The 18469-nt window shown below is 54.6% G+C and overlaps 1 protein-coding gene across 1 annotated transcript in view; it reads right to left on the bottom strand.

Moving 5' to 3' along the window:
* Nucleotides 1–1148: 1148 nt before the first annotated feature.
* PTTG1IP (PTTG1 interacting protein) overlaps nt 1149–18469 on the bottom strand; it is an 18463-nt gene continuing 1142 nt past the window's right edge. The window contains exons 2-7 of the mRNA XM_027857415.1: nt 16920–16972; nt 14688–14796; nt 5708–5816; nt 5536–5601; nt 4636–4682; nt 1149–1768 (exon numbers count right to left, since the gene is read on the bottom strand). Coding sequence (XP_027713216.1) covers nt 1725–1768; nt 4636–4682; nt 5536–5601; nt 5708–5816; nt 14688–14796; nt 16920–16972 — 428 coding nt within the window. The 3' untranslated portion in view covers nt 1149–1724. The remainder of the gene's footprint in view (nt 1769–4635; nt 4683–5535; nt 5602–5707; nt 5817–14687; nt 14797–16919; nt 16973–18469) is intronic.

Here is an 18469-nt window from a genome sequence, read left to right on the forward strand (position 1 = left end):
CCTGGCCTCCCACCCACCTGGGGCCTCCTTCTTGTGAGTTATCTCCCCCTTTAGACCAGGAGCACCTGGAGAGCAGGGCCTGGGGCTGCTCTTTCCTATCTCCCCTGCTAAGCTGGGTGCTGCTGCTGGGCTGGATCCAAAGTCTGGTTGTCCTGGCCGGGGTCATCTCCACACCAGGCACACTCTAGTGTAGACATCTGTTCTGGACCTGGGGGCTTCCTGGCCCCTCTGTGTTGATTATTACTCTCACTGCCCAGGGATTAGTTACAGGTACATACACTTACAATACAGAACCCATCACAGGTAACACAAAATTACAATAAATCTTTTTATTTGAAATTCTCAAAATTTAAGGCACTCACAAGGGTGAGGATATTAGCCTGTGGCTACAGGCTGGTCTTGGTATAGAAACAGAATAGAAATATAGCAGATACACTTTAAAAATCTGGGCTCCTCTAGGTAAGAAAGGGTTAAATGCAGGCCAGTAATCGCAGTGATCCTTGCTAGGCCGTCCAAGGTCAGTTCTCCCTGCTACGCCCCCACACTAACACGGAGCTAGGCAGTCAGCTGATCACGAGCTTCTCTGGAAGCCCCCTCCTCACCCCCACCTGAGCACCTCCCTTGGCGGCAGGTAATTTAGGGAAGACTCAAGGCAAAGAGCTTCCTGACAGCCAAGATTTTCAGTGTAGAAAGGTTAATTCACAGTAAGGCCATTACATACACCATTAAAAAGTGTTTTTAAAGAGTCTAAGGGTAACTTTTCAACCTGGCTGGAGACTAAGAATAGCTTCAGGTCACACTGCATGCCAACTGTGGGGGGTGCCTCCTCTGCCTCCTCCACAGCAGAATGGGACGCTCCACTCTGGCCCTGTAGGCCGCATTCCACCGCACCCCACAGAGAGATGTGAGCAGCCGCCCTCAGAACGTGGTGACCGGCAGCCTTGGGAAGCCCTTCCCAGAGACCCCAGTCAGCTCTGTTCCCCAAGCAGGAGCCAATGGCCTGGCACCCCCTCCCCACCACCGCTGAGCTCACGCCTCTGGAGAGGGCGCTGGCCTTTGTCACTGGGGCTCCAGGGAACAGATGCTATTCTCAAAGCCGGGGAAATTTAACTGCATTTGTTAAAAACAAAAGAAAAAAAAGTATCCAGGATACTTAAAGAACCTCTGTAATTCTGGTTGACTTTTCCAAAGCCATCTTTCCACCGTACTGCAGAAGAGTAAATAACCCCAAGCCCGCAGGCAGTGGCTTCTTCTGGGTGCACACAAGACAATTTCCCAGAGCGCTATCAATCACGGCGCATTTCAACGGGTGTCTGGTTATGAAGGATGAAATGGAAAGGGTGACTACATACTTTAACCAGAACCAAGGCCTCTGTTTGAAATAAAAAACAATGCTCAAGACACAGGGCAGAGGATGACTTGGGAGGGCAATGCAGGCCAGCAGAGAGCAGCAGCGACCCCCAGCCTCAGTCCTCAGGAGCAATGACCGGGAGCCAAGACGCCTCCATCGCGCCCAGGAGAAGGGCTTCTCTTGCCAGAATAACTCATCAGGGATTAGAGAGGGTCTCGTTTGAACATAAGGCTCTTTACTGAAAGCATCAGATTAAGGGAAGACGTGGATGTGATTTCTGACCATGTGAAACGGAAGCAGGACCCCTCTGAGCAGCCGCATCCCCTCGGAGGAAGTTCGGCCGCCCGCGGCCAGCAGGGAGCTCCACGGAGGGCTAGTTCTCAAATCTGGCGTAAGGGTTCTGTTCTTTAAACAGCCCTGGAAATGACAGATTAAAATGACAATCCATTCACCAAATGGGAAACTGCAAGGACCCGGATCACTCTGCTTGGGCCCGTTTATTGTAACACATCTGTTTTGGAAAGTTAAGGCCGACTGTGAGTTCTACCTGCGTGCCTGGACATGGTGCTTTCCACGGACTAGATGGGCCTGACCAAGCTGACACACGCCCTGAAGCGGACGAGTCCCACGCAAGATTCAGGAAGAGGCCAAAATCTGGCTCCTAAGCTTAGAATTTGATGCACACAGAAGGGAAAACAGAAGACTGTGGGGTGAACCATTCCCCAAGCCAACAAGGCCACCTCTCCTCCTTCAGCGGGCATTTTCCTTACCACTAATTGGATTATTTTGCCCAAGTTTCTCCTGTTCCTCCCTTCTGGCTACCACAGACAAGGACTGCTCTGCCCTGCTTGGGATGTCCAGCATCCCTCCTTAGAAAAGAGTGGGAAAAAAAAGAAAGAGTGGGAGCACAGTCCTGCTTCCTGCCAATGGAGCAGATATGGGTTACGTGGCCAAAAGGGCCATATGGAGTTCTAGGTGCTGGAGAAGGGCAGAGAGGATGAGGCCAAACAAGCCCAGGTCCCTTCCCTTGACAGCTGTCCAGCCCACTCCAGGTAAATCAACTGCTATCTCCCAGACCATGGGCTTTTCCTGCTGGTTTCTGGGACCCTGCCTAGACTCATCAACAGATTCATACATGATGGCATGAAATAAGACATGTCCCAACCTCTCGAGTCTCCTGCCAACTCTATTGGACCCAAGTGAGCCTGACTGCACATCTAGATCAGTTCTACACTGAAGTAGCAAATGAAGACCAGGAGCAAGGGGTAGGGAATCCCAGTGGATTCACATCCAGTTTGGAAATGCCACCATCTTGCACCCAGCATGCAGACAAGTCAGTTTCAACCATGGGAAAAAATGGTGGAGAAAGAATGAGCAAGATTAGGAAGGGGTGAAGGCAAGGGCCACACAATTCTCATTTCCCAGAAAGTTTAACACCAAAACACGACTGCCCACAAACATACACAAGATGGAGGAAAGTGAGCGAGCTAAGGAATAAAGGAGATCACAGTCTCGAAAAGTTTAGTCACTCATCACTAGTAATTGGATACATGCAAATCAAAATGACTCTGAGGTACCACATCATACCTATCAGACTGGACAACATGACAAAACAGGAAAATGAAAAATGTTGGAGATGTGGGAAAACCAGGACACTGATGCATTGCTGGTGGAGCTGTAAACTGATCCAACCATTCTGGAGAGCAATTTGGAATTATGCCCAAAGGACTATAAAACTGCATACCCTTTGACCCAGCAATACCACATCTAGGGCTGTATCCCAAAGAGATCATAAAAATGGGAAAAGGACCCACATGTACAAAAATATTTATAGCAGCTCGAATTTTTGTGGTGTCCAAGAATTGGAAACTGAGGGGATGCCCATCAATTGAGGCATGGCTGAACAAGTTGGAGCATATGAATGTAATGGAATACTATTGTGCTATAAGAAATTATAAGCAGGTGGACCTCAGAAAAACCTGGAAAGACTTAAATTAACTGATGCTGCGTGAAGTGAACAGAACCAGGAGAACATCGTACACAGTCACAGACCAACTTTGTGGTGCGATGACCAACTCTGATAGACTTAGCTCCTTTCAGCAATGCACAGATGTAAGACAATTCCAAAAGACTCGTGATGGAAAATGCTATCCACAGCCAGAGAAAGAACTACAGAGGCTGAAAGCAGGTCGAAGCAAACTATTTGCTCTTTTTTTCCCCTACTTTCTCGTGGTTCCTATTGTGAAGAGCAAAGAAGAGGTTTGGAGCGGTCCCAGGGGCAGATGTGGCAGGGAGTCAATGGGTAATGACTGTCCTAGAAGCTACCAGTTACGAGGAACAAACCGAATTGTTTTGTGCCCAGACATCTGTCCTCCGAAACAGACTCAGACTTGTTTTTGTAACCTGTGCACTTACTTGTTACATAGGAATGTGGCAATGTGATTGGGCAGGCACCGTTATCTCTCAGACTGAACGCTGTCAGAAATCATCTCAGATATGTGTGGCTTTTTCCCCCCTAATTTCTATTCATAAAAACTTTCTGAGTTCAGAAATACAAAAAAAAAAGAAAAGTCTGGTCACTTTGACCAGGGGATGAACCACACTCATGGGATATCCATGCCACCCTTCTGGGGCACGAGCAGACAACTATGACCTCCAGGTGGGACCTCTACAAAGAGGGGGTGGCGAGGAGAAGAGGAGGAACAGGGCTGGAGCAAGCCAAGGGGAAAAGAGACAAGGACCTGGCACTGTGCCCTGTCACATGGCAGGAAGCCGTGAGGAAGTTGAAGGAGCGTGTCTGAGAGCTGCTCAGATATGGATGGACCAGCGACTGGGAACCAGGGCGTCATCCCACTTAACTCAAAGCTAGAGCCACCCAGAGAGGTCCCAGATGGTGAGACGGGGCCCAGCGGTGACATTCCCCCGCCCAGAGAGGACCCAGGTAAGGAGACAGAGACGCGCCTCAGCCCAGACGGGGCCCAGCGGTGACATTCCCCCGCCCAGAGAGGACCCAGGTAGGGAGACAGAGACGCTCCTCAGCCCAGACGGGGCCCAGCAGTGACATTCCCCAGCCCAGGTAGGGCCAGACAAGGACACAGAGATGTTCCTGAGCCCAGATGGAGCCAGTGGGTAGACGTTCCTCAGCCCACATAGAGTCCATTGGGGAGATGTTGCCCAGCCCCAGAAGCACCCCACAGAGGGCTCACCATAGTCAGTCACAGAGCACTGACTCTAAGATATACATGAATCAACAGACAACAGATTAAACATAAAGTGGGTCTCACCGTATTTTTTTCTGATTTCTTCATGTCTAGACTTCATCTCTGCTCTCCTGAAAAAGGAAGGAAACCCAAGGATGCACACACCTGCCCAAGTTAGGGGAGCAGATCCCCTTCCCCAGGGTCTCCTGTCTCCCTTGGCCCAAGCAGGCCGGCCGGCTGCGGTGGACACCTGCCTGACTGCTCACCGCCCAGCATCTCTTCAAAAGGGGCCTTTGTTTCACCAAGAGCCCCAAGACTTCTGTTTCTGAACATCCAGTGAATAGGGAAGAGAGACAGCAATCACAGCCATGAGCAAGTACTGCCAGGATAGTCAGGCCATCAGGACAGCTGGGGATCTCGTCCCATCTGACCGATGGGGCTCTTGGTTCATGGTGCCCGGGCTCCAGGCTTGACACCCCCGCCTTTCTTCTGGTCAGCTGTCTGGTGTAGTGGATGCTAGGCCAGGCCTTCATCAGCTCCACGACAGCCTCGGGGCTGGCATCTCCACAAAGTGGCCCAAGTCCAGCTAAGGATCCCCTAGCTGCCGTTCAAAGCCTCCAAGACGGAAGGCAGACAGCCTCTGGGCATTCCCAGGCTGGACGCTGGCTCCAGGTGCCTGCGTCCTGGTCCTCCTTTGAGGTTCACTTCCTACAACATTCTCCCTAGCAAGTCTTGCCAGCTCCCCCTTTCCTGGACCCACGCCCCTCACCCTGCAGCTTCCTGGCAGCTGACTGGACCATCCTCTCAGTGTGGGCCTTGGGCTCTGGGGCGAGAGACAGGCTCTTACAAATACTGGAGGCTAAAGAGAAGTGAATTATCCAGCACAAATCTTGGCACAGAGACCAATATCAGAATGAGAGCCGTATACGGTACTATGGGAGCCCAACCTGGGGGACCTTGTCCCTGCGTCGGGGGCCCCCTCACCTTTCCTCTTGCCGCACTTTCCTCTCTTCTCTCTCTCTAGCAGCACGTTCCTCCTCCTTGTCTGACCTGCCAAAACCAAGAGAGAGCCGGTCACTGGTCAGTGGCCGTAGCCTGGCCCCCGCCCCAGCCCCGGGGGACCTAGCCTGGAGGCCCCTTGCCCTCCAACACTCACCTGTGGTTCCTCCTTTTCCTACAGCAGCAGCAGCAGCAACAGATGGTGATGCCCAGGATGAGGGCGCCTCCCACCACTGACATGGCGATGATCAGGGCTTCAAAATTCACTGCGAACACAAGGACAGGCAAAGTGACACTGGCCCCCAGGCAGTGTGCCTGTGCCGGGATGCATCGGACGTCCTCGCTGCCCGGGCCTCTCCCAAGGTCTCCAACCCTCTCTGCAGGAGCCCACCAGACCCTATCATCCCCTCAACACAGACTCGAGGAGCATCCCCCTACAAGCTGGCATCTGGCCTCAGCCCCACAGGTACCACCAAATCGGATGGTCTCTTCCCAGGCTTCATCCTTGTCAAGCCTTCTGCTGCTAGGAACTCTCCCCTCCAGCTGGTCCTCAGTCTCCTTTGCCAAAACATCAGGATACCATAGCCCTGCCCCGTGGGCCTGGGCCCGGTGCTTTCTACACTGTCACCTGGTGACCAGGCAAGCCCGAGCATCCTCCCCATGTGGAGGACCCCAGCCCTCTTCTCTCAAGAGACATTTCTAGCTAGATGTCACACAGGCATCCCAAATGCAACATATCTGAAACTGAACTCATCATCTTTCCCCTGAAACCCACCCTTCTTTTGGACATCCCTTTTTGCTGAAGGTCACTGGCCTTTATCCCTCAGACCAGTCAGGCACCAAGTGTCATCAAGACAATCCCCACAAAGCCCCTCTCCTCATGTGGCTGCTCGCTCCGGACCTCTGCTGCTAAGTCTTCCAATCTGTCTCCTCTCCAAGCACCCCAAGCAGAGGGGCTGCCCACGCCACTCCCCTGCGGTTCAGACCTAAGCCCTCCCCACCTGCTCCCACCTATCCCTCCAGGCTGCTATTAGAGCAGGTACCTGGGTGTTCAGGCACAAGGCTATCAACCCACAGAGGGAGATCCTAGGGGTCTTAGGGAAGGGCACAAGCGACACAGAATCTGGCCCAACTAGGGATCTAGCATTTGGAGGGGGAAGTTCCCCGGCAGGCTCCCTCAGGCCACCCCCTTTTCTGGCAACTCCGTAAACTGTAGAAGGAAAATTCTTCCCTGGAGACCCCAAGAAGGAAATAGGATTCTCCTTTAAATAAATGAAGTCAGCAAAACCCCCTTCTGAGTCTGCCCACCAGGACGAATCCGTTGTATGGGGAGCATCTACAGGGTGCAGAACAGCATCTCCTACTACGCTGAGGTTTGCCCATCACCCACAAGGAAGCCCTCTTTTCATGCAAAGGCCAGCCCATGCAAATTATCGGGACCAAAATTAGACCTTCCTGGGTGTCTCCAACCTATGCTATTTTATAAGAGGTAGTGGGGCACAGTGGAAAGAATGCTGCATTGAGAGGCAAAACACCAGGGTTCAAATCCAGGGTCTCCCTTGAACCTCGGTTTCCTACCTGCAAAATGGGGGTGACAATATTCACAGAACCCACAGAGACTGAGGGGGCGAATGGCTCTGCCACTGCTACTCTACAATGTGTGGGGGAGAGCAAAGGAGAGTCAGTAATAATAATAGCCGCTACCATTTCTATAGCGCTTACTAAAAAGACTCTCATTTGATCCTCATAACAACCTGGAGAGATTGTGCTATTATTCTCCTTGTTTCACAGTTCAGGAAATTCAGACAAACAGAAGTGACTGGCCCAGGGTCAAAGAGCTACAAAATGTCTGAGGCTGGATTTGAACTCGGGTCTTCTTGCTTCCAGGTTAGGGTTCTGTGCATTTGTGGCACCCCTGGCTGGTAATATGCCAATTCTCCTTAAAAAACAAAAAAACACAGGTGTGGAGTTTATCGTTTTATGATTTTTGTTTCTTTTTGTTGGTGGCCACTCATTTTACCTCATTTCTTTTTTTTTTTTAAGGCAATTGGGGTTAAGTGATTTGCCCAGGGTCACAAAGCTAGTGTCAAATGTTTGGTCTGAGTCCGGATTTGAACTCAGGTCCTCCTGACTTCAGGGCCCGTGCTCTATTCACTACGCCACCTAGTCGCCCCAGACACTAATTGTACAATAAAATTCTTTCAAAAGTTCACTTAAATCACTAACGGCTGCCTAGCCCAGACAATCCAGTCTGGCCTCCAGGACTCATTCCTTCACAGATACGTTTTAAATGATTTGTTTTGCAAATCTAGACCTTCTCTGAAAGTGTGGTAGATCCCCTCAGGATACAGATCATTCACACTTTTGCTGTTAATCCCTGAAGTAACAGCTTGGGATGCGGCCCAGGGGCACAGAGCTAGAAGGCAGGGACAGGAAAGGTCTGGGGCCTTTAGCAAAGGCCAGAAAGTGGCATTTCCACTGCATCTGCACCATCCTTCTAATGCCCACCTGCTCCCTGGATGGAAACCCGGAGCACTCAGGGGCTCAGGACCAGGACACTGGTCAAGTGGCAACAACTGCCCTTTTTTAAAAAAGGCCAAGAGCAGAAACCTAGGCCCCTGAGGTTAAATGAGCCCCTGGGGCAGTTCTTTGTTTGCTCTTAGACCCCACACTCTGAGAAAAAGAACTAGCCCGGGGGGACTCCTCTCCCTCTTTCCAGGGGACTGCCTGAATGGCCTCGGGCCAATCACCTCTCTGGCCTCAGTTCCCCTCTCTGTAAAAATGAAAGGGCCGGACAGCAGCAGCTCGGGATCCAAGCGCCCATCGGGACGGACTCTGGCTGCCAGCTTCTTCTTTCCCTATGTCCTCACCTTGCCAACCCCCCAGGAGGCAGGTTTCTGGCCTGAGGCCTTCCCTGGCCTCGGCCTCTCTGGGCCTCAACAACCACCTCTCGGCTAACCTGCACTTGAAGCTGTCCGTCCAAGCTCCGGGCTGCAGACCCACCCCCAAGGAGGCCATTTCTGTCTCCAGCCATCTGTCTGGTATACAGTTCCATATGCCTGGCTTGGGGGAGCCTGGAGCCCAGCAGGGCATCTCTATGGAGGCCTGCCTGACACCCGGGGGCAGGCAGAGAATGGGGCTGGCTAGCTCGGGGTCAGGCAGACTAGGAAACGTTCAAAGCACGTGCATGTACATGTACACAGAGACACAGACAGACAGACACACAGACACACACAGACGCAGACACACACACACACACAGACAGACACAGACACAGACACACACACAGAGTGTCTCCTTCAGGACCCAGATTTGATCAAAAAGCCACTTCCCCTGAGGAACATGCCCTCAGCTGCAGTACCACCTGTCGCCTGAAGCAGGGGCTCAGCCCCGAGCTCAGTTTCATGCTGGGGTAGGTGTTGCTGGGATTCCCAGACTTCTTGGTCAGGGTCCCATCTGCCCCCAGGCATGGACGGAGGGGGAAGGGAGTACAGCAGACACAGAAGCCAAGTCCCTGAAGGGAAAATAAATCAAAGGCCTCACACCAGGCTCACACAGTGGCCAGATCCTGGCAGATCCGAGCCAAAGGGCATCGGGCTGAGGGGTGAAGCAGTCACCAATACCTGCTCTCCCTCTGAAAAGCAGAACCGACTCTGCTAAGATGGCCTAGAAATGTAAATGCAGAAGATTAGAGGATGCACCCAGGCTGAATGCAGACGCCCCTCAACACACAAGTTCCCAAGTGCTTGGGTTTACGGCCCAGGCAGGTCTGGATGCTGCTGAGAAACTCTCTTCCCTGCCCGCCCCCCCAGGCAGGCTCCTACGGGGAGGCCCCGGGAAGACTCTGTCCCCACTTAACTGATTCTCTGAACCCCTGCCCCAGGATGGGCCCAGTCAGAAGAGGGGCTCAGAAAAGACACCAAATTATTCCTTTTACATTCCATGTCTAAATAGTTCCAGCAACTTGTATAAAGTTTTACAAAACTCAGACAACAGTTAATTTGCTCGAAGACTAAAACGAACATGGAAAGCACACATTCCAAAAGCCTTTCTGCTCTGAAAGAAGAATCAAGAGAAAAATCCGGTTCACAAAAGAACCCAGCAAGGTGAGAGCTGGGAACTACCACCCCAGGTACTAACTACACAGTGGAGCTGACTGAGCCCGAGCTGGTTCTCCAAACTGAACAGGCTAAATGAACCTTCTGCTCTCTGATCTTTAGGGGTCCAAATGCAGTATCTGTAACATTCCTGGGTCAGCGAATAGTTTGTCCACAAGTGCCCTGGCTGCTCCATGAAAGCCCGCTGAGCAGAGCTACCCCTCAGGGCAGAGGCACTGCCAGGAAGGCACCAGCAGAGGAACCACCCAGGAAAGTCAACACTTTCACCTGCTGCCCCATGCCAGGCCCACAGGGTTTTTGGTCAACACGGAATTGAGGTAGGTATTCATTCACCCACTGACTACATCCATCCGTCATTCCTCCAACAAGCACGGACTGAGACTTCCTGGTACACACGGAACTGTACTAGACACGAGGGGGGACAGGCACAAAGGTCAAAGATAACAGCACCGTCCTTGCTTTGGAAGTGCTCCCCGGGATTCAAGGCGTGGGGCAGGTACAAATGGCACCAGGTCAAGGCCCGACCTTCACCAGAAAACTCGTCAGAGATGGTTTCTTGGACAAGAGGAAGCCTGAAGGGATGGAAACAAGCGGGAGGGCCTCAGGGCGGGGCATCTATTTCTGTCAGGGGCATGACGCACACCCCTAGGTGTAAGAAGGGCGGCTCTGGACTGGTGGTTCAGAGGTGGTGCTGGGCAGGTCAGGGGCAGTGCAGGGATGGGATTAGGTGGGAGGAGAGGAGAAGGGCGAGGGTACTGGGGATAAAGGAGAGACTGAGACGCTACCAGCAGTGACCCAGACAGTCACCAAATAGGGGAAGAGGGTGGTCAGGTTTGGAAAGATGGCTTCTTAAAAAGTTGATGTTTTCTGCCTTCGTTTCTGAAGTAACTCAGGCCAGGCCGGCTGCCCAAGGAACACAGTCTCCTCCCAGTCCAGTCTCCAGGAGGGGAGAGCTGACTGCTCGTCAACCCCTCTGGAGCACAATGCTGGCCACCTCAGAGATGGGCTCTGGCCAGCCTTCACCAGCCTCCCTTGACCATCTCATAGAGCAAAGGAGCAATCTGCCTTTCTCAGGCGCCTACTAACTGGAGGTGGGTGCTATGATGATCCCCATTTCAAGGAAACCGAGGCAGACAGGATTGGTTAAGTGACTCGTCCAGGGTTAAGCAGCCAGTGTCTGAAGCTGGATTTGCACCCAAGTCTTCAAGACTCCACGCCCAGTGCTTTGTCCACTGTACCATGGAGAAGCCTCTACCAACCACCACCACCATGCCAATGCCATCCTTGCTGCCTTTCCTTCTGCCCTCTCGCCCCCGGTCCTGATCACTGCCGCCACTGCAAGGGGAGGTGGGCTGCTCTCTCCAGAACCCAAGCAGGGCATCCAGGGAGACAAGCAGCCAGTGTGAAACAGATCCCCTGGGGACTCTCAGGAGAGCAGGGCACAGCTCCACGCACTCCACAAAGACGAGGCAGACTCAGCTGAGGCACGTGCTGGACGGGCCAACGTCCAGTGGAAGCCACATGCAAAGGGGGCGAGTTTTTCCTTAAAAGATTCAGAAGCTGTCCTGGACACTGGGTCAGCTCAGGCCGTGGACATCACTTCCTCACGGCCCGAGGAGCTCCGGATGCCTCTGAGGCCTGACCATGGATGACGACGGACCCCCGAGGCAGGGCAGCTTTGCTCAGCTGAATCTGCCCTGGCAACGTCGCCCCTTCTCGGCCCCTTTGGCTCATGTCCGATGGTCTGTCCTAAGTATCTCCTAGGGACGAGCCTGACCCCAGCCTAGTCCAACCTGAGCACGAACACGACAATTCACGTGGGTGCTGACAGAATGAAGAGGGCAAGTCATGTGCAGGGCAAGTCGTGTGCAGGGTTAGGAAGAGCTGAAGGCAGGAACCAGGGGCCTTTCATCACAGCCATCAGTGGGAGGCAGTCAGGGGAGGGGAGGGAAGAAGTGTTTCTACCATGCTGGGGCCAAACCTCCCTCATCGGGGGGCTGCTCAGGTCAGCTGTCAACCATTCGGTTCCCCCTCTCCTAGGTGAAAGACTGTTCTTGGCAGAGAAAGCAGAGGCAAAATAAGAGATCCTCGTCAGCCCGTCTACCCCGACCGGGGCATCTCTGATCCTGTTCCTTCCCCAGGGAGACAGAGGGCACGGTGCCCAGGGCCCACCTCTGGACTCGGCTCCTCCGGGCCTGCAGTCCTTCTCTAGGAGTGGTCCTTCACCTCCTTCTATCTTCCAACTTTTCACGCCCCTGGCATTCCTGCAGGCCAGTCTTGGCACTGCCCCAGGCCCCTTGCAGGACTCTACGAGTTGATATGAATACTGATGTGTGGGCTCTGACCCGGGAATCAAGGAAGAACCTGCCCATGGCCCCAGACCTGGGCTGAACCAGCCTGGCACCCCACAACGGGCCACTGGGCCTGGCCTTTCTCCCTCTGAGCTTCTGGGCGTTTGTGCAGGGCTCTATTCAGCACACCCCCCCCCTTCTTCCAAAGGAAAGGAAAGAGTGTGCCAGGTGCCGGCTCATCTCCAGGAGCATCCTGTCCCTCCTCCGCGGTTATCTTCCTTGGCTGGGGGTTTTCCACGCAGGTTACTCTGTCTAAACTCGTCCTTCCTACACAATCCCAAATTCACGTGACCCTGAGGCCAGTGACTCGCCAGCCTCAACTGGACTCAGTGGCCAGGAAACACCTGGGCAGCTTCTCCCTGTGGGCCAGAGGCAGCCCCATAGCTTCTCCCCTTTCAGGAAAGGAAAAGAAGGCAGAGCCGCTACTTTGTGGCAAGGAGAGCAAGCTGGTAAATCCCACAGGAATGTGTGCCGGGCCCTCGTGCGCCTGGTGGGCGCCAAGGCCTGGCCGCCTCCCCTCTGCAGCTGTCTTCCTGATGGCTTCCTGGGGTCCAGGGCCTCATGCGGGGGGAAAGAGACCCGGGTGAATGCGCCTTCCCTTCCTTTCTAGATCTTTCCGGTGAGTCTACCTAAGACAGGGACCTGCCATGTCCAGATACACAGCGTGGTCTCACAAGGACGGAAGTTCCCGAGGGCAGGGACCGTCTCTGCCTGGCACCACTCTGGGCACCCAGATGAGAGCCCTGGCCCTCATCTTCTCCATGCACCCAGCAACACTGGGACGAGGCTGGGGACAAGCCAAAGAGAGACCCGACGTATCCAGCCTTCTGAGAGCGTCCAATCCAGGAGCCACAGATGTCACTCTGAGCACCCAGGAAGGTCAGAGATTCAGGAGATGAAGCTCTGTGGCTCTGTAAGACAACTCCAAGGGGACCCCGACTCTACCTCCTCCCACCACCCTCTCAGCTGAGGACGTGGCCATTTGCCCTCCCCCACCTCCTCCAGCCCCATCTCCCATGAGGAGGTGGCCTCTACCTGACCAAGTGATCCTTTCCACCCCGTCTCTGCCAACAGATAGCCCCCTGGCATCCTCCTCCTTCACTTATTTCCCATCTCTCCCTGTCCACTGGCTCCTTCCGTCCCGCCTACAAGCAGGCCCACGTCTCCTCCATCCTGAGCAAACCCTCACTTCACCCTTCCATCCCTGATAATTCTGGTCCCACGATGTCTTCTGCCCTTTGTGGGGAAACTCCTCCAAAAGCCCGTCTACACCAGCTGCCTCCACTGTCTCTCCTCTCAGTCTCTTCTTAACCCCGTACAGTCTGGCTTCTGGCCCATCATTCCTCTGCCCCCTGCAGAGTGACCAATGATCTCAGTGGCCTCTTCTCAGTCCTCGTTCTCCTCGACGCCTCTGCAGCCCTGGACTGTGAGTCTCTCTCCTCCTGGTTGCTCTCGTCCCTCGAGGGCTGTGGGTCACCACACGCTCTCTCCTGTTTCTCCTCCTCCCTCTCTGACCACTCCTGCTCTCCCTCCTTCGCTGGACCCCCCTCCCGATCACGCCCTCTAACCACAGGCGTCCCTCAGGTTCTGTCCTGGGCCCTCTCCTCCTCTCCCTCCAGACTGCTTTCCTTGGGGATCTCCTCAGCTCCCATGGATTTAGTGACCGTCTATTCAGATGATTCTCGGATTGACCTTTCCTGCCCCCGACTCTACCGAGCTCCGATCTCGCCTCTCCAACTGCCTTTCAGACATCCGAACTGGACGCCCAGCAGACAGCTTAAAGTCGGTGTGTCCAAGACAGAACTCACCAACACCCTCCTCCCAGTCCCTCAGGCTCCCAACCTAGGAGCCATCCTGGACTTTTCTCTCTCTCTCTTACCCCCCAGGACCAATACGGCGCCAGGGCCTATTGAGGTCACCTCTGCAGCATCACCCCAATACGCCCCCTTCTCTCCTCTGAGCCTGCCCCACCCTGGTGCAAGCCCCCATCCTCCCATGCCTGGACTACGGCTGCTGGCGGGGGAATCTGCCTACCCCGAGTCTCTCTGCACTCCAGCCCATCTTCCATTCAGGCACTAAATGATTCTCCTAAAGCCCAGGTCCAACCAAACTCAATAAATCTCTTCATAACCCAGCCCCTCCTCCTCCCTTTCCAACCTCCTTAACGCCTCACTTCCCACCACATACTCTCGGATCCAGGGCCCCCAACCTCCAGGCTGCTCCTTGAACAAGACCCTCTACCTCTCCTCTCTAGGCCTAGAATGCTCTCCCTTGCTCTGACCACTGAGCTTCTTGGCTTTCTTCAAGTCCCAGTTAAAATCCCCCCTCCTACAGGAAGCCTTCCCTAGCCCTTCCTCATTCCAGGGCCATTCCCTCTTTATCCTGTCTACAGCTGTGCCAGCTTATTGTCTCCCCAACAGATTGTGAGCTCCCTGAGGGTAGGGACCGTCTTTTGCCTCTCTGTGTCTCCCCAGTACTTAGCCCAGGGCCTGGCACAAGCAGATGCTTAATAAATGTTTACTGACTGACCTCCAGCCTGCAGGACCCCACTCCGCCCACACTTCCCCTGAGCCAAGGCCTTAGCTTCCTCATCGTTAAATGGGGACGTGACTGCAGAAGCATAGTCAAAGGCAGATGCACCAAGTGCAGAGGCAAGGAGAGGACTTACCCCAGCACACGCCCCAGCGGGCAGAACTCAGCGGACACAGGGAGCTGGGCGGCAGGATTTTCCTGACGGGATAGTCCAGGCAGGCATTATTAGTGTAGCACCAAAAGCACTAAAACAGAGAGGCAGAGAGTCACTCCTCCATCCCCTGCCCCAGGACAGTCCCCTCTGCCCCCCCCCCCCCCAGGCTCCCCTGCTCCTCACAGTCCGGCCGCCACCTCATGACCTAGGCCTCCTCTCCAAGCATCCTACAACAGGACCAGGCTAGGCCTACAATGCCCGCCACCCTCCCTCATCACTCAGGCCTCCTTCCCACACAGTGACAGGCATGTTCCAGGGGAGCAGGGTAGCCGTCTGGGCCGTGTTTAATAAATGCTGATCGCTTCTACTGAGGAGGGAGCACACAGGTAAAAGAGATGGAGAAGAGGAAAACGGAGACGGGGAGGACTGGCACAGGAACCATAAGTCCAGCCTACCCGCCAAGGGGGCCCCTCCTTGAGCAGGAGGGGGAGGAGGAGGGGGAGGCAGCCAGCCCCCTCCCCTCCTGTTCTTCCTCATGAAATGAAGCCCATGTCTGCACCCTTCACCAATCGCCTGCCAGCCCCCCATCTCACTGGGGGGGGGGGGACAGAGAATGGGTAAAGGGGAGGAGAGGGGTCAAGAGAGCACAAGAAGGGCAGGGGTGCCCTGGGTTTTCTCAGCCATTGTGGTGAGTGGGAGAGAGAATCAATCAAAAGCCAAGCACTACTTTAGCTTGGACACAACCTTAAAGGCTCCTTCTGGTCAAGTGGGAGGACCCATGACTTGGAGGAGGCCGGGGGTGGGTGGGGAGGGTCAGTGACGTTTCAGAGCAGAGGCTGAACATTAGGCCTGGTCCCGACCTGCCCCAAGAGGGGGCTGGTGGCCTCTGCTCCTGACTAATCCCAGGCGGGGGGGGGGCCCCCCCCCCGGGGGGGGGGGAACCCCCCCCCCCCCCCCCCCGGCAGGAAATCGAGGTTAGAAATCTCTTCTCAAAGTAGACCAATTAATGAGGGGGAAACCTGAATGATCAGTGTAACAACAGAGGTCTGAAGGCCAAGCTGGATCAAGGGACTCGGGGGACATCTGTTTGGGGCATGAAGAAAGATGGCGCCAACGGGGTCATTTAAAAATCATTTCCTGGGTCAGCAAGGTGGCACAGTGGATAGAGCACCAGCCCTAGAGTCACGAAGATCTGAGTTCAAATCTGGCCTCAGACACATAACACTCACTAGCTGTGTGACTCTGGGCAAGTCACTTAACTCCAACTGCCCTCACCAAAAGAAAGAAAGAATAATTAAAAAAAAAAATCATTTCCTCAATGTCCCTCCCTCCATCTCACAGAGGCTCTGGGCTGACACTGGGGAGAGGTCTGTGGTGTGCTGGCACCTTTGCAGATGAACAATGTTGGGATGGATGCTCCAGGACCGGCACAGACATCTAGCCTGGGTCTAGCAGAACTGGACTGGTAGGCCTGGCCCTGGTCACAAGACTGCCTTGAGGGTCCTGGGGGCTTGTCACTGCCCCACTCATTCAAGAATGATCAGATCAAGCTGTCCTTTCCCCCACCCCCTCCCCAGAGCCAGGCGGGCCTTGGTCATTCAAATGGGCTCCTCTGATGTCTATGTTTGGTCTCATCACCTCGACTGAAATCTCAAAGAGGAAGCCAGCTGGTGCAGAGGACAAGAGCTGGCAAAAACCCAACAGTGACTGACTGACCATCCAACCACCCGCCAACCAACAAGCATTTCTCAAAGGCCTACTGGGCACTAGGCCCTGTGCTGGTCCCCAGAGGGAGCCAAACACGAGGAGTTCACAATGTAGCTGGGGAGACGGGGACGGGGAAGAGGGGGAGAGAGGGAGAGAGGGAGAGAGGGAAGGGGAGGGGGGCGGGGGAGAGGGGGGGGGGGGGGGGGGGGGGGGGGGAGGGAGAGAGAGAGAGAGTGTTTACTGTGTGCATGTGGACACAGGGAGGTTTTTGGGGAAAGGGCCCCAGCAGCTGACCAAGGGGGGATCAGCCTGTGCAAAGGGGCAGGGGCAGGAGATGGGATGCTGCTTCTAAGGATGGAGGAGGCTGCAGCAGGCAGGGCGGGATGAGAGACTCCTGAAGAGACAGGATGTGGCGGGGAGCGAAGGAGAGGGAGAAGCCAGGAAGTGCTGGGGACCCCCTCCCTCGGTTAGTCAGAGGGGCCCTGGGGACACACCCTTAGGACTCACCGAGACATTCTTCAGGCACTCGGTGCAGGACTGGTTGCTGCTCTGGGAGCAAGCTGTGGGGAACAACCACAATCATACATCAACCAGAAAGAAGCACGACCTGCCTTTTAATCATCACCAGCTCCCATCACCAAGGACCTGCACACGCACCAAAGGCCTTCACTGGCCTCGCACAGAATCCTAGATTCAGGCCCCTTTGTTTTACAGATGGGAAACCCGAGGCCCAGAGAGGAGAAGCACTTTGTCCAGGGCTGACTCCGGAGGAGCCAAACCAGCAAGTATCTGAGGGACTTATTTTTCTCAATGAACAAAATCTACTCCCCCCACCTCCCTCGTTAGTGTAAAAAAAACAAAAAACCAAAAAACCCCAAAACTCTTGTAACAAATATGTAAAGTCAAGCAAAACCCACCTCCCACTGGCCTGATCCAAACCCCTCGGCCAGGAGGAGCCCATTCCCTTGTTGGCCCCTGGAGTCCATCCCTGGTCTCTGGTGTCCATCCATGGTCTCTGGGGTTCATCCCCGGCCTCTGGTGTCCATCCCCGGCCCCTGCCCCCGGGCCCTGGTGTCCATCCCCGGCCCCTGGAGTCCATCCCCGGGCCCTGGAGTCCATCCCCGGCCCCTGGTGTCCATCCCCAGGCCCTGGAGTCCATCCCCGGGCCCTGGAGTCCATCCCTGGGCCCTGGTGTCCACACCCTTGGCCAGGAGGAGCCCTGCTCCCTTGTCAGCTTCTGACTGTGAACGCCAGCCCATTTTTGAGTGGTTCAGGATGTAAAGGAGTTTCCCCTCAGCCCCCAGTCCAGACTGCTCCTGGGTCTCTTCCCTGCCCTGCTGCAGGCTCTGCCCTCTGGGACTGAGCCCCTTCTACAACCCAGCCTAGACATGCTCTGAGCAGAGGACGGCAGGAGAGTCACCCCTGGTGCTGAACCTCACAATGCTCCACACCTCCTGGGGCCCTGAACCTAAGCTCACAGAGCTTCTGGCTGCTCACCCTGTATCCCCGAAAGCCCCCAAACGTTTCTAATCTGTGAAGCCCATGGAGAGGCGGGGTGGGAGAGTGGAAAGTGCGAGGCCTGGATTCAAATTTCACCTTAACAGACTTCCTAGCTCTGGGAGTTTCCCTCCTCCTTAAATGAGAATATTCACTTTAGGGTTTCAAGGTGACCTTGGACCCCCACTGCATCACATTTTACTTTGAGAGATTTGACCTCAGGGCCTTTTGAACCCTGCCCATGCTGCTGTCCATATCTCTGAGTCTTCAAGGCCCAGGACAGAGGCCTGAGGCACTCCACTGGAGACCTTCCAAATCAGACAGCAATCATCACATTCCTTCTAAGGCCACAGGGGATCCCCTTTTAGAATGGAAGCTCCCTGAGGGCAGGGACTGGCTTTGCTTTGGCACATGCTTACTGGTTAACTGATCATGAAGGGCCTAATAACTCAGAAGCCCCTTCATCAAGTTCCCAGGAGATCTCCTGACAAAGTCAGTTTGACACCAGCCCCAGAGATGGAAAAAGCAACACCGGAAGGCAACTGAAGGTCCAGGGGAAG

The sequence above is a fragment of the Vombatus ursinus genome, unplaced genomic scaffold, assembly GCF_900497805.2.
Source record: "Vombatus ursinus unplaced genomic scaffold, bare-nosed wombat genome assembly UNPS02012147.1, whole genome shotgun sequence".
NCBI lineage: Eukaryota > Metazoa > Chordata > Mammalia > Diprotodontia > Vombatidae > Vombatus > Vombatus ursinus.